Below are 16,504 nucleotides of genomic sequence, written 5' to 3'. Positions count from 1 at the left end.
TTTTCCTCTGCTTTGTGCAGGCTTAGTGCCTGAAGATGACCTAATCTGAAATCAGAAAAATGATTTGTGGAAATTGCTGTGCTAGATTAATTTTGCAGTGTCCTTTTATGCAAAAATGTGCATATGTTTTCCATCTACATTCTTTTCACTCTGACATTTCAGAAGGCAGAAAAGATTAAAGTTTAAATCCTGAGGTATCATTTTCTCCCTGCTATGTTTTTTTAATAGTCTATGTGGATTGAGAGAACATCATTTGTTACAGCATACAAACTTCCTGGAATTTTACGATGGTTTGAGGTTGTCTCCATGTCACAGGTGTGTATTAACATGCTAAGAACCCGTAAAACATATATCTATATGAATCCTTATGTACAAAATAGTTCGTAAATTTATCACACAAGGCTATTGTTATTTACTTATTTTTATACATACAAAACTGTTATTACTTATGTTTTATCTTTCTGCTGCTGGGATCAATATATCTTACATCTGATTTATAGTTTCAGGACCAAGTCCTAAGAGAATTGAACAAATCTGTATTGGTTTGCTGAATTGTAAGAATGTTGTTCATATACATGAAGTTTTATAAAACAAAAAAACCGCTTTTTATCTCTTTATAAACCTTAGAAGTCTTTTGTTTCTTTATAGACTACAATTAGTCCTTTAGAGAATGCTGTTGAGACTATGTCCACAACGAATGAAAAAATTTTGATGATGATTAACCAATACCAGAGTGATGAGAACCTTCCTATTAATCCACTTTCTATGCTTTTGAATGGAATTGTTGATCCAGCTGTTATGGGTGGCTTTGCTAAATATGAGAAGGTAAGAGCCTTTAAGTCAATGCAAAGAACATATTCAGATATATTATTTTATAATCCTCCTATGTCCCTTGTTCAAAGTGGCAGTGGAATGTGGGCTGGGAATATGAAAGCCATAACTCCACCGACTGAGAGGTCCTCATATCCTGGTCACATCTGTTTTTGAAAGCAGAAACTAGCAAACTAGAGTAACTGAAGCTCAATATTAATTGCAGTTATGAGGGTTTGCATATACATGTGAGATGTGATACCCCTTTTGTAATGAAATAGGCTCTCACACATCAAAAGATTTGGTCTGGAGTAAATGGATCAAGTTTATCCTACAGTAGGTCTGCAGTATTTAAATATGCGTTATCAGTTAAACTCTCATCAGGTTTTCTCAGTAACTGGAGCCATTCTGCATAGCAGGTTTTGTTGTTAAAAAATGGGAACACAAATAAAAACTGTTCTGGCAATGCATGGAAAATGGCATGTCTTGAGGAACTGAACTGTAGAAAATTTGTCCCTAAGGCCACCTTGTGAAGGCGGGGCAGGAGAGAAAGCAGGAATGTTAAAAACTCATATAAATTTAAATTCTGAATTATTAATTATTAAAGTTTTGGATGAAAATGAATGTGGGGTTACCCCATAGCTGTAAAGCTCTATTACTTCTGCCTGCCATTTTCTGATGAAAAGCATGTGCCATGCTCAGTAGGCTCAACATGTCAGATAGACTTGGATAGTGCTGAAAAGATGCCATATATATATATGTACATATGTACACACATAAATTATATGTGCTAAGCATGATATATTCTGGAGGAGTATGACATGCTATGTTAGTTGTAAAGTATCATTTGTTTAGATACTTGGCAGTCATGGACAAATAGCTACATTCTCCTTCTGTTCCTTGGGGGATAAAGTCTTTGGGCAGCAAAAGGCAGTATGTATGCAATATCTGGCCTCTGCTTGTCTATGAAAGAGTTACATTTCTTTATTGTCTAACACTGGCTAATGTTATTATTTAGGGTACTTAAATAAAATGATCATTTATCAATGTAAATCATGATACTCCAAATTTGTGCCTTTTAGTTTCAGTACAAGCTTAATAAAACAAACAATAATTGGGTTTCATAGTAAGGGTCCCAAACTCAAAAGTGTTGGGTAAAGACTGAATACATTTTAACCAAAAAGAGCACCTCGGTTCTCAACTGATATAATAAGGAATTATCACTAGCAGCATCTGGTTAAGAAGCATGCGTATGTCTCTCTTGTTTGGTCACCAATATTATGGTCACCAGCTAATGGACTCTGGTCACTGATTTCTTTACCTGTCAAAATGATGGACTGAATTTTTTTTTTTTGTCTAAGGCTTTCTTTACAGAAGAATATATCAGAGACCATCCAGAGGATCAAGAAAAACTGAATAGACTCAAAGATCTAATTGCTTGGCAGGTAACTTCTTACTGACAGCAGACATCTGAGGCTTCATCAGCTATTCCTTTTTTCTGTTGCTTTCTGGCAGGAGAACATAGCATGTAGAGGATTGTGTCATTTTTACTGGGGCGTGGGTTGTGGTTTTTGTTTTTTTTTTTTTTTTTTTTTACTGTTTCCCCAAAGCAGGGAGGGGTAGAAGAATGAGAAGATTCTTGTTACCAACTTCATACCTAGTTCTGTGATGAATTCATAGTATTTTTTTGAGAAGGGACTCATAGTAAAATATTCTCTTAGACTAAACGGTCTGTTTCAGAGTATGTATAGTTGTAAAAGGACTATATTTATTATCCTATTTAGATATTAATAGATTCCCTTAAGTAGGAAAAAGGACTTCAACTCCTTCAATTTTAATGTACCTAACAGGAAGCATGTGTTCCATTACTAACCCACTAAGATCACTGATGAAATAGCATAGCAATAATTCCTTACCCTCTGATGTGACATTCTTGGGGATCTGAGCGATCTAGTCCTTCAGGTTTTTTAAAATCTGTGACTAAACTGGAGAAATGGCTTAATGACAAAAATCACATCGTATTTCCTGAGGAGTATCATCATTATCATGTCCGTTAAGAGTTAGATGAAATGCTACCAGAATCAGGGGAATTACCCATATGTCTCCTTATGTCCTAGGGAAAGCAGTAGGCCAGAAAAGTACTTTGTAGAACACATCATTTGGAATGGTTTATCAAAAGTCACATACAGTGGGCTACTTTCATGGTTAAAAGGGCAAGGATTTCAAACTCAGGTTGTATTCCTGGAGACAGAACTGAGAGCATGATAAAAGTCATAAGGACTTCATGAATTGCTGGGAAAACAAGCATTTGCAAATGTCAGAAATTCTCTTGGGAAATAATTCTTTCCTAGAGGTGGGTGTTCATCGTTGTTGTTTGTTTGGGGGAGGGGGGGCTGCATTAGAAACCTTAATGGAATGCTAGTTGCTCACAGGAGTTATTTTCATGCTCAGTGACCCTTCAAGATTGCTGCTACATGTCTTTTGTGTGACAAATTGCATGGAAGATCATTAGTAAATATTTTTAAGCTATATCTCCAGAGGAAAACTGAATATTCTGCCTATACTAGCAGCACCGAGGTTATTTGTTTTTTTATTTATTATTATATTATTTTATATATAGTGTACATATGATAAGCCAACCAACCTGCTGAACCCTTTTGTCCTCAAAGAGGAAAATGCACCTGCGGCAGGTGGTAGCAGAAAAAAGTCAATTTTTGCTGAGATTCAAGGGAAAATGGCATTTGTTATGATATTGGAGGGAAGAAAAACATGACCTTAGATATTATCAATTCTGTTTGCATTATCTGGTCCATTTAGAAATTATTGCCATCAATATATGGCAAAATGAATGACTATGAGAGAAGATACTTACATTTTTGCACACAGGTAGCTTGTTAAGAAACCACTGACTGCTAAGTCCTCTGAAATGTAGATGATTTAAGTGAGAAAGAACTGTTTGCTGTGTAAATGCAGGGGCATAGTAATTGCTATATTGAGGCATAATATAATGATCTCCCTTTCAAGAGGGATGTTATGAAATACTGTGAGTTAATCTGGAATTTTACTATCAGAAGTGAATAGCTCAAGATATTTCTCGTCATGTTCCATGTCTCATTCTTTGTACTAGCTCACTAAAAAATTCTTTCTCATTGATTTAATCTTATGCGATCCTTGTGAGAGGGGTGACAGTATCCTGGGCTGCATCAAAAGCAGCAGGCCAGCAGGGAAGTGATTCTGCCCCTCTGCTCTGCTCTGGTGAGACCGCCCCTGCAGTGCTGCGTCCAACTCTGGAGCCCTCAGCACAGGAAAGACATGGACCTGTTGGAGCGGGTCCAGAGGAGGCCACAAAAATGATCAGGGGGATGGAACACCTCTCCTGTGAGGAAAGGCTGGGAGAGTTGGGGTTGTTCAGCCTGGAGAAGAGAAGGCTTTGGGAAGACCTTATTGCAGCCTTTCAGTACTTAAAGGGGGCTTATAAGAAAGGTGGGGACAGACTTTTTAGCAGGGCCTGTAGCGATAGGACAAGGGGGAATGGTTTTAAACTAAAAGAGGGTAGATTCAGACTAGATATAAGGAAGACATTTTTTACAGTGAGGGTGGTGAAACACTGGCACAGGTTGCCCAGAGAGGTGGTAGATGCCCCATCGCTGGGAACATTCAAGGTCAGGTTGGATGGGGCTCTGAGCAACCTGATCTGGTTGAAGATGCCCCTGCCCATGGCAGGGGGGTTGGACTAGATGGCCTTTAAAGGTCCCTCCCAACCCAAACTATTCAATGATTCTATGATTCAGTCTCTGTTTCATAGATGAGAAACAGCTAGAATTAAGCATTTATTCCTCTCTCAGCCTTGAAATGAATCTTCCAAATAGTTTTAATGGAATTTTTTGTACTATTTTCTTAATGTTTTTGAAGTTTCTTCCTGTTTCATTTTGATTCATCTCAGTTTGGTTATCAGTTTGAGTCACCAACCTTTACAGCTTTCTCCTGTATCGTTGTCCACCACAGGCTCTGTATATGGTTGCTTTCTGACCATCAAAAGTACTCAGTGGATGTAGTGGTATAAATTGACCATAATACTATCTGGCATTAGGAAATAAAGTGCTAATTTATATCTATCCCTGTAAATCCCTCTAAAGAGGACAAACAGATCTATCTGTAATAGATGAGCTTTAATACCATGTTTGTAAAGGTTATATTGGAATTGAACTTCCATAAAATATCATCAAGTTAATGGGTGGTCCGATGTATACAATATTAATAGTATTTATAGGTCAGAACACAAAAAGGAAGTGTGGAATCTAAGTGGTTTTTACCAAAAAGCCCCAAACTATTTGCTATTAATGCAAAATAGCTAAAAGTCAATGGTAAAGCTGTGAGAAAAGGTTACTGGCAGAAGGGTAGCTAAGAGTATGTTGCACAAATCTCATAAATCACCATCTTCAAAGACTGAAGAGTAATGAAATGTCTTTATATTTTAAAGCAAAGCACTACGAAGTTTCTCTTTGTGAATACGTTTATTATTAATTAAACAGCATGTCAAAGTGTGCTGTCCATTATCTTTGAAGATAAGGTTTGGTTTGTTTGCTTTTTACTGGATATTATTACACTAATATAACAGCAGAGATGATAGTAGCAATATAATAGCAAAGGAAAGCGTTGTAGGGAAGAGGTGTTAGAAAGGTAATATTACTATCACATTTGCTTCATTATAAGATTTTTTTTAATTTGGTAAGCAAGCCATTCCTTCTGACAAAGGAGAAGGATTTTTTTAAGAAATTCAAGTGGAGGGAGGTATTTAATGAACGGATAGTCCGTTTCCTAACCTTTTATCAGGTGTTCTCCTTTAAGGGAGTAGGTATCTATATTCCTCCCCCCCCGCCCCAGTTTTTAAAAACTATCATTATGTACCTTCTTTCAACTCTAGTGGGAAGAATCAGAGATCTTAACCCCTTTGGTTACTTGTCACTGACCCCAGCCTAACGGATGAGCAACAAAAAAGAAAAGCACAGGAGTAAAATTGAGCAAAGGCAGCCTGGTTAGCGCAACCTGCCTCTGTTCATGGCTTGAGCTGTTCATTTTTGTATTGAAGCATTATCTTACTGAATTTTTCTTGAGATGTGGGAAGTACAGACGAAGTCTGCAGAGTAAAATTGAGGAGAAAGGAAGAGGTCACCTTCAGTAACCAGGTGTTAAATATCAAATTGCTGCAGCAATTGTCAAAGTAACCACGAGATTGAGCCCCCAGTAGATTATTTAAACCTTTCCCAGTCACTTAATCCTCCGTTTGAAAGAGAAGGTTTGAAACTTGCCTGGAATCCACTTGGGTATTTTTTGATCCTTACCTTCTTTCTTGCAAACTGTGGCAGGCACCTTCATAAGCAGGTGAGCTAGTAATCTAAGAATTTTTTAAACTCTCGCATGTTTAATCTCATAAGGAATTAACATTAAATTACATAGAAGAGACAAAACAGTCACTATAAGGCAGCCAACATTCTTCAAAAATTTACAGAGCAAGTCCATTTTTCAAGAGCCCTTTCCGTCTTGTAGTTGCTGCTAAAAGCTGAGATCAACTGACAATCTGTCTGCCAATCACAGTAAGAGTTTTGCAGTTGACTTAGCAGATACTGTAAATGGAGCTAGAGGGGTTGTCAGACCCAGTTTAATATTCTCACTTTTTTCCTTCTTTTTTTCCCTCTTCCAGATACCTTTCCTTGGGGCTGGAATTAAAATTCATGAAAGAAGAGTTTCTGATAATCTTCGTCCTTTCCATGACCGTATGGAGGAATGTTTCAAGCATTTAAAAGTTAAAGTGGAAAAACAATATGGAGCCAGAGAATTGGTATCGTTCTCCTTTTAACCTCTCCTGCAATTTTTCTTTACTTAATACACATTTTATTCTTCTAAAAAAAAGCACATACTAAACTTTTGTTGCTTGTCGGTTTTCTTGTGATCTGAAGGTAGTAGGACCTGAGTTTTATAGTTAAAGAGTTGATTCAATTCTCTGACTTATCAGATATTCCTCATTCTGGAAGATTTGGAGTATTTTATTATGTCTATTAAAATTGCAATTATTTTCCGCCTTATTAAGGAAGTAAAAGCAAATTCTCATGTTTCTCCTCTTTGTAATTTTTCTTAGTGGTTTAGGGCTTTGATCTGCAATTGATATCTCCCTGTGCTAGCCACTTCCAGCTGTGTTGTGAAGTAAAACCTATCATGTGTATAGTACTGTTAGTTGAGACCGAACTGAAATATATGGAAGGATAACTTCTAAACACAAACTCTCCAGCCAATTCTTGAATAAAATAGTCTATCTGAGCTTGTGCAGGCTAGCAAGAATGATGTTGGCTGGTTTTTGTGATTAAACACCAGTTGCTTCGGAAATTATTTTATGTTGTTGCTTTCAGCATTGATGATTTTATAAGAGTATTTATTTATTCTGTTAAGGGGAAAAAATAGCAAGTTTCTAACCTAAATTTCAGATATTGTGCTGTGGTACACATCTATATGATGAAAATTCTATATATTTATCTCAGTATGTTTTTTTTATTTTCACGCTACCATCCTTGCAATAATAGAGAGGCTGTAATCCACAATTAGCAATCTTGCCTAATGCTTGAACCCTTCAGCACTCTTATGTATCAGCACTTAAAAAAAGCAACCCATTTAAAATTTTGCAAGAGCAGAGAATGTACTTTGTGAATGGCACTACTGCCATTTTACCATGTCTGACTCTCTCTGGTGGCTGGCCTGAGCTTTTTTATTAAAAGAAAAAAAAAAAAGTCATGCAGCTATTGTGTCTTTATCACAAGATTCTGGCTGTTCAAAGGATGAGCAGCATATAAACTCATTGCATGTAAACTCTGCAGAACACTTGAAAATAATTCTCGAAACTACAGATGTTTCCAAGTCTTCTGCTAGACATCAGAGTCTTCGTGAGAAATTATATCGGAAGCAAAGCATTTGGGAATTTGGCATATGAAATTACACATAAAATTTTAATATTTTCTGGATAATCAGAACAAAACCCTGTGCTTTAGTATGAAATGTTTTTTAAAAGCTGTTCACATCCTGTTTATAGGATAGGAATTGAAGTAGGCTGGAAAAGTAATTTATGGTATGCACGCACTGGGAAATTCTCAAAAACCTGCCTCATATCATGACACTGTGATGAGCTAACTAGGGGGAGGCATGCTCATCCCAGGAAATACTTGAACAGAAAAAGAGAGAAGAGCTATCTGCATACTACAGTTTTAGATCCCAGAGTCACCCCTGAAGAAAGAAAACAGTTCTAGAATTAGCCAAGAAAAGTGATACTTGTCCCTACCTTATTAACAAAAGTAACAGGAAAGCATTTGGAAATAAGTCAGATTGTTTCAGTTAACTTTGTACAAGGCCGCAAAGCCTAAATAACCATCAACATTAAGCTTCTTCAAGAAGATTTGGAGTGGTATCTCCTTTTTCTCCTTCCACTTCAGAATATATCAACTTCAAGCTTTGCAGAGAGAGATGGTGCAGCATATATGGCTTTGTGCAATATGGATACATGATGACCTGGAGAATCCTCCTGTCTTGCTGTCTGGCTATTAGGGAAATACTAATTTTGTCCAACATTTGCAAACATATAATTTTAAAAGGCTATATTAAGGTATAGAGGTGGCAGAACTTCTTGTGTTGAAGATGGAGCATGTGTCTTGGAGCAAGGACTAACTAAATCTATTTGCCCAAGCAAGTACTTTAATGGCGCGCCCCAGGTCTGTTCAAAATAAGATCAGCAGACACTGTTTCTCTTAATTTCTTTTTCAAACATACAGTTCATTATGTCAATTATAGTTTATTTAGCTACTCACTGTATCATTGCGTTTGAGAGGTCTTAGAGTATATCCAGACAGAAGAAACGATCACAGGAATTAATGGTAGCAAACAACTCTTTCATGCCAAATGTTAAAACATCTGTGCTATCTTCAAGACCTAGTGAAAAGGGATGAAATGAGGTTACACAAAGTTGTTTGATAGAAAATGTTTCTCTTTTCCATCCTGTAGCCAGATTTTGATGACAAGAGAGTAGGACGGCCAAGATCAATGCTGAGATCCTATCGTCAGTTTTCAGTTATTTCACTGACTTCCATGAATTCAGACTGCAGTACTCCAAACAAAATTGCTTCAGAAAGGTTGGTTATGAATACAATACAATTTTTTTTTCAGTCCTGGTTTTTAACCAGTGTTATGGGATGAAACTAAAAGATTAAAAAAAAAGGCATTCAAGGATAAAGACCACTAGCAGTCTTTTCAGACTATGCCAAAATTATTTTTAACTGTAGCTATCACTTCTTCCAGGCTTAAAGCTACAGTATTTCAACCTTAACAGACAAAATATACTCAACTCTCACTGAAAAAAGTGGCATTTCATTTTCAAGAAACAAGTATTTTAAAATTTAAATGACATTTCAGAAAAAATACAAAGATCTGGGTTTTTTGCAAGTTTCTCTTTATACAGCTTTTAACTTACGTAGCATCTTTTTGCTTGTAAAAATTGGAGAGGAAGATGATAACCTTTACAAACTTACAAGTAAGGAGGTGGAACGGTTTAGTAAAGCCTGTAGTAATGTAAAATGCTTTGCCTAATACGCTCTCTTAATTGCAGCACTGGGAACCGTAAAGACTTTTGACAGAACAGTTATAGGTGTCTTGATTAGCTTTTTCATCCACAAATTGTTTTTTGATCGCTTTATAAATTATCCTTTGGGCACATAGAACTTCTTCCCAAACAAGGTACATACGAAATAGATCTTGCTGAGCAGTGTTCGATTGTGATTTTTTTTTTAAACATCTGATCTCTTTTTGACTAGTTCACTTTTAAAACGTCTAAAGGTGTATGACCCTAACTTGGAACTGGTTCTTCTTAAGATACCCCTCTATTCTTGCATGTTTGACTGCCAGTTCATTGTTTAACATTACTTAAATTTTTTGAGTTGTCTAACAAAGATGTGTAGTATCACACATTATCAGATGCCCCAGGCTGCTCTTCCTGCCCTTCAGCTTCCACTCAAGAAGGGTGTAGCACACAAGCATGATTTGTGTCATATCTGCTGGTTCCATGTCTCTAATAAAGCAGAACATCTCCTATGGAACCAGACAACTACACTTAAGCAGCTGAATCATGCACCTGTTTTTAATTCTTATGACGCTAATTTGTTTCTAGGAAGCATAGGTCAACAAATTCACCATACTACTTGATTTATCAATTTTTATGTTGTAAAATAAGTTCAGCCCCATGTTCAATAGGCTAATTACATCAGTAGAGAAGGGAGTAAAGCCAGCACCAAGTCCATATTTGGTTTTTTTGAATGAAAAATAGCCCAATTTTTAAACTATAAAAATTAGAGGAAGAGAGGAGGGAGATTTTTTTTTTATCACTGAGTATGTGCGTTGTTGTCCAATATGGTGAAATAAATAGGAGAATGTATTTAAAACATGACAATAAATAGTAATAGTCTGTTCCACTGTTTTCAACAACCAAAATAGCATGTCTTGCTTTCAGCACATCATCACCATGCATAAACTTGCCATATGAGCTCTAAGTGTTTAGTTTAGGAGTTCTTAAGCTAATGCACAAATCTTTAAAAAGGGATTTGCACTCCTGTTAATATTTTACATTGTTTGCAACATTTTAAGGCAACGTCATACCTCCTGAAGGCATCTTATTTATACCTACAGTTGCCAGCTGAAGCACATCATATACTTTTTGCCAACAGTTTGCAAGGCTGCATAGAACGTCAAAGGAAAGGATGACCTGCATTTATATTCCATGGGGAAATGACATCAGAATACCAGTGGTGTTTAAAATATCACTCAGCAACTTGTACTTTTTTCTTTTGCTCTTGCAGCTTTGATCTGGAAGTACTGCTACCAAAGCAAGTAAAAACAGAATCAGAGGAGACTGCTCTGCAAATTAATCCTCACCCTGAAGTAAAGATGAGAAGGTCCAAAAAAAGAACAAAAAGAAGCAGTGTGGTGTTTGCTGATGAGAAGACAGCACCTGATATTTCTATCTCTGACATGAAATGCGTATGTCACTGGTTTAGAGTAGTATTTTATAATCCATAAAAAAGAGGACATTACTCCTTTGCTTAGGAAAAATAAAATATATCCCATAGAACTTTAGCTGTCATAAAGGGAAATATGCAGGACGCAGAGATGATCTGCCCTGCCATGAATGAAACCTGCAAGATGCTGAGGAGGAAACAAATCAATGGAAGAATCAGAACATCTCTACTTGCTTATGATGACAGATAATATAGCCCTGAAGTTGCAAATTCTGAAGCTTGGTTAGCTTAAAATGGAGTACTATATTGGGAGGGTTAAGCTAGCTTTCCTGTAGAGAGGCAATTGACTGTGCTGACATTTCATGGCAGCTCCTTGCAGTCAGGGCTATTTCAAAAGTGATGAGCCCTGTACGTTTTGTACCTTGTTATGGAACATGCAGCTGTTAGAAAATTGCAAGATTGCAAACAGTGTTCCTTAAATGGTGCCAGACTGAAGTTTGGAAGCACTGGCATCTCTCGCTCCATAGATCATCTGAGTGCTTTTATTGCACTGCTAGATCATTAGAGTGACTTACATAACTTACATTGTGCTGCTTTTTTTTTTTTTTTGGTAGTTTAATTCTCAGGAGACTTTTCTTCTTTTAGTATAAAAAGAAATAATAAAAAAAAATTTGAAAGATATCCTCTTGATACACAAACCCTATCTAAATTAAAATGTCAGGCAATAATAGATTGTTGAATTACATGGAGAGAGCATAAGTCATTTGATCAAATATTTTTGGAGGATTCATCAAAGGCAAAGTGAATTCAGTAGAAAGCTAAGATTCTTTTGGGAAACAAGGAGAAACTTGTGGAGGATTATGATTGTCTTACACTACATGTCCTCGTACAAAAGTGGGATATAAAGCACAGTCATGCTCTGAGAAGCATTAATATACAAAAACAAGCAACACCTTTGTCTTTTGATTGAATTAGATAACACATACACCAGCAAAAAATCCCATAAAGAAACCGGGTTAGGCATGATTGTTTATTATTTTCTTTTATGCTTTTCACAAAATATTATTTTGCTTAGATCTTTGTTGCTCATATCTCAGTTCAGCATTAATGGCACTATTTTTTTTTTTTTATTAAACAGCTGTCAAGGAAATACGAGTTCATGAGTGATACCAACCTCTCAGAACATGTAGTGGCACCTCAGAAAACATCTGTCCTCAAGCAGATGAGTTCTGTCAGTCGTTCTATGCCAACTATCCCAGGTAAGCTGCTTACAATAAGATGAGAGTTCTGCACTTCTTTATGTTAAGAAAACATAGCAATAAAGGGTTTGCTCCAAGCAGAGCAGGTAGCTCTCTCTATGTGGCTCCGTGCCTCTGAGACAAAGATTACAGTTTGAGTTTGTATTGTGCATATGAGGCTGGACTGCTACTACTGCTTGATAACACTGTGCTGCCTAGTGCTAACATGCAAATTCTACAAGTGTTACTTCTGGAGCTCCGAATTTTGCTTCCTTCTATAGTGTGGGCATTCCCCCTGCCTTGAAGAGGCAAGGTTTATTCATCTTCCTTGCTTTGTAGGGTCTCACTTGCAGAAGCAAGGGCTTCTGCAGTTTGCCCTCACAGCTGAGGGCAGTGTTTGAAACAGGAAGAAATGCTCTGTACTTTGCTTTGGCAGATGAATATCCCCAAAGGTTGCCCCATAGTAGGGTTTCAACTTCTGCTTCTGACGTTAGGATCCCTCATAGCAAGAGGAAGGGGAAACAAGATAACATAACCGCCCACTAGAAAGACTGACAGTTGAATGATAGAGAAGGGGAAAGTGTAACTGAAGGTGGAACTCATTTCCAGGCCAGGGTGTATAGAGAAAACGTGCCCTTTTTCAATATCCTTTACCCCCTACTTCTTCCATAGCACATCCCATTTCTTAGCCTGCATTTCATCTGTCCTTATCTTTCCAGATGGCTGTAACGGATGTTTAGCACAAGACAACAGACTGTCATGGCCCACTTCTTCTTCATGTCTTTATCTATTTTTTCTTTTTTGACCAGATAGGTTCATTTTTTTCACTATTCAGTTTCAATGTATTGAAGTTTAGCACTTCCCCATTACTTATTTTTGTATTCTAAGGATATAGTTAGATTAAAAATGTCTCATTTCTTTCTAGTAATTGCAGTAGTTCATTATTTTGAATCTTTTGAATCTTGAAGCTTTATCTTACACTCGGACTCTCCTTTTTTCGTTTTGTTTTGTGCAACCAATATGTTTCTAAGGATTAACTCTGTCCATCAGCCCTGTGGCACCTGATGAAACAATTGCATCACATAGGTTGAGTCAACCAGTGTTTCCTACCACCTCAGATGGTGACAAGAAAACCTTCAAAAAAAAGAAAGTGAACCAGTTATTTAAAACAATGGTAAGTTCTGTGTGTTTATGGGGAAAAAAGAAAGCGTTACCTCTTCAAAAATTCTGTGCTCTGAAAATTAAGTCATTTTAAAATACCATAAGATCATAAATCAAACTCTTCTGTTTTTTTTTCTTACTTCTCTTGTCAGAGGGAGGAGTGGAAGCTCTATGGGGAAGCAAAAATTTGCCTCTGGCTGTGCTTTCTGGAGTACGGAAGTACCTCTTTCTGTGTGTTTAAAAGGAAGGCTCAGATGTGCACTTCTGCATCTGTACCACAAGAGGTCTCATTTGACCTACTGATTTTCTCTGATTTGCTTTATATAACATTTATTAGCAAAGGAGGAAAGCAATTATTTCTTGTTCGATTTAATTACATTGGGCAGTTAGCAGTAGCATCAGAGTAAGGTAAGCATAGCATATATGACAAAACATGCACAGTGCGAGTCAATTTCTGCTGTCAGAGATGCTTATTTGAAAGTAGAAATTGGCTTACACTGGAGTCATTAATGTAGCTTAAAACAGGTTGCCTTCCTTTGAAGTAGGAAGCCTTTCACCGATTTCTGTGGGAATTTCACAAAATTAAAACTATTGAATTTAATGTAGTGTTTGAAAGCAAAGAATGTATATTCAGTGCAGATATTAAGATTCAAAAGTTTTCAAGTTTTCCTATTTTTTCAGGTAGTAGGAGGGTGACATTTAATGCAGATGCTGGTGGCTACTGATATGCATACTGCATAAGCATTCTGTGACACTTGTAATATTTTACATGTCAACTCTTTGCTGATCTTTCAAAGCAAAGGTTTTTTTTTTTTTAATTTTTTAAAATTTTTTTCTGGTGAATAGGTTTCGTTTTCATCCATTAGTTTCTGCAGTCTTTTAAAAAATATAGATAGTGCCTTCAGAGACCATAGAGCAACATTTAGGAAAATCTGCATTTAGATGTGTTCATAATCCTATTTTTCTGGTAGGAACCAGAATAACCTATTAATTTGAAGTCTGTAGGATTTCACTTATATTCAATTTATCACATACTTGTTCTTTTCAGACCCAGGAGTAACAGCCTTTCAGCATGATCTCATCCATTCACATTTAAACCTAAATAGCATGTAGAATAAGGAGGACAAAATGTCCTTTTTTACAAGTCTGAAAAAGGACTGAATAAAGCTAAAAATCGATTTGTATAGTGCTTCACAGCATGACTGGAATCATGTGGACAGGTTTAAATACAGGTTTATGGTTTTGCAGGATAGAGAAATCAATTCAAAATATCCAGCATTTGGTCAACGTCTTTTTTCCCTAGCTACAGCTTAAGACCACAAGCTAGTAATTAATATACCTATTACTGAATCCAATACAATAGTCATTTTAACATATGGCACTCTGTTCCTCTTTTCTTTGCAGCGCATTTCCAAAGTTCTAGAAGATGGAAAGCAGTCTGTGGAGCACCATTTCAAATCTTCATCTACAGATCTGTAATTCATTCTGTTACAAGACCACTTCTCAACTGAAAATAATTATATATACATATATATCCTATTTTAAAGCACCGTCTACTCTAAAGAAAGGCACTGATAACATAGATGGCTAATAGAGAATATGAACAACAATATTCATGGGCTCTGATAAGTTTCTTGCAATACAGATATAGGAATAACATTTGAAGAATATACTACAGGTTGTGCCCGCCATGATATGTAACAGAATATTGAGCCTCTGGTTATACAGGTCAAAGGGCATTGTGTGTTCCCTCCTGACAAAACTTGTTCCTGGGAAGAAAGGTGTATTAAAAGGCCGTCTGCAATGCTTACTGTATAAGTTGGATCCTGTTCTTTTCAAAGAGCATAGAAGTTATCGTTTTGTGTAGCTTGTATAGACACACTCCAGCTATCTTTAAACTATCGCTGGCAGTGTAGTCAAGGCAACAGATGGCTCAGCACAAATAGCCACTGACAATTTACTCTGTGGCTGGATTTACAGTCCTCAGATCCCTCTGCTGCTCCCACCACACTGCTCTGTACCCTCAGTCTTTCTCAGGGTGATGTCCATGACTGTGACACCATATGCCTGAGTTATTTTCAGAACAGCGGCTATTATGTTGAAAACATGTGCAAAAGTTTATTTACACATGTACAAATTGATATTACATCCAGCAGTATGATAAACAAAAGCTGCATTTTCTGCTGTTCATCAATAAAATGTTTAAAAGTTTTATTTTATTTGCCTTGAACCTTTCTCCCTGAAATCTCTAGGTATCATCTTATATAAGATAATAGTTTCTTACTGACAGCAAATGGAATTCTACAAGTCCAAGTCTTCTGCTTTCCAAATTGATTTTCTGTGTCTCTCCAACTCATGAGGTAGTGTCGGAAGATAATGCCTTACTGGCATCAGCCAGACAGCACTGCAGGTTAGCATCTCGGGGGGGGGTATAACCTGTCAGTTCTTTCTAAAGGCAAGTATGTTATCCAAATACAAAGGTTTCCTTCACTCATCCCTTTTATGTTTCAGACACCTACATAGGGTTATATTCATTAAATAAAATATGACCATGTATAGTGTTGTGGATGGGAGACACTGGTCTTGTTGCCGTTTACATGGAAATGGGAAAGATAAAGAGGTTAAAATTATTCCTTGCTGAGTTGTTGAATCAATGGAAAGAGAACTTCAGTTTGTTGTAAGCCTAACTATTTCTATAAACACTTTTATGTTCAGCATGAACAGTTTATTTAATGAATTTAGACTCTCTTTGCAAGTTGTCAGTGTGAAGCTGCTTTCTACAGAAATAATTAGCAATTGTTTTCTGTGAGAAGTTTGAAATATTTATCATTGGAACTAATACTGTGCCAAGAAATACTTTTCACTAGAATAACCATAGACAGCAAAACAAAATGAGTCCAGTTTTAACACTAAATACAGTGTTTGTTGGCATGGATACTGATAGAATTTTTGTTTCATTTGCTTTTCACAGCAGCTTGATACTGCTTCTGAGGAAGCACAGAGGAAGAAGGCGGCTTTTCTAGGAAAAAAAAAAAACCTCATTTTAATAGAGTATTTTATCTGTGAGTGGTAGAGAAGTGAAAGGTTGAGGGGTGCATGTTCTACATCTTGCTAACCTGGGGGAGGAAGAGGAAGGGTACCCAGGTTCAATATTATTTTATTATTACCCAGGTACTTCAATATTATTTGCAGATACATTGAAGAAATATTGATATCACAAAATGGATTTTAAAAGAAAAGGTTTGGTTCTAC

The 16,504-nt window shown here is 36.6% G+C and overlaps 1 protein-coding gene across 1 annotated transcript in view; it reads left to right on the top strand.

Moving 5' to 3' along the window:
- Window positions 1–15,466, top strand: part of DOCK2 (dedicator of cytokinesis 2) — a 207,038-nt gene extending 191,572 nt beyond the window's left edge. The window contains exons 44-52 of the mRNA XM_075164094.1: window positions 229–315; window positions 649–825; window positions 2,172–2,255; window positions 6,512–6,649; window positions 8,851–8,978; window positions 10,695–10,875; window positions 11,992–12,112; window positions 13,123–13,265; window positions 14,657–15,466. Coding sequence (XP_075020195.1) covers window positions 229–315; window positions 649–825; window positions 2,172–2,255; window positions 6,512–6,649; window positions 8,851–8,978; window positions 10,695–10,875; window positions 11,992–12,112; window positions 13,123–13,265; window positions 14,657–14,731 — 1,134 coding nt within the window. The 3' untranslated portion in view covers window positions 14,732–15,466. The remainder of the gene's footprint in view (window positions 1–228; window positions 316–648; window positions 826–2,171; window positions 2,256–6,511; window positions 6,650–8,850; window positions 8,979–10,694; window positions 10,876–11,991; window positions 12,113–13,122; window positions 13,266–14,656) is intronic.
- Window positions 15,467–16,504: the final 1,038 nt, after the last annotated feature.

This window comes from Calonectris borealis, chromosome 15, assembly GCF_964195595.1.
Source record: "Calonectris borealis chromosome 15, bCalBor7.hap1.2, whole genome shotgun sequence".
In the NCBI taxonomy this organism is placed as follows: domain Eukaryota; kingdom Metazoa; phylum Chordata; class Aves; order Procellariiformes; family Procellariidae; genus Calonectris; species Calonectris borealis.
The sequence above is the reverse complement of the archived record's forward strand: the minus strand, read 5'-3'. Positions and strand labels throughout refer to the sequence as shown.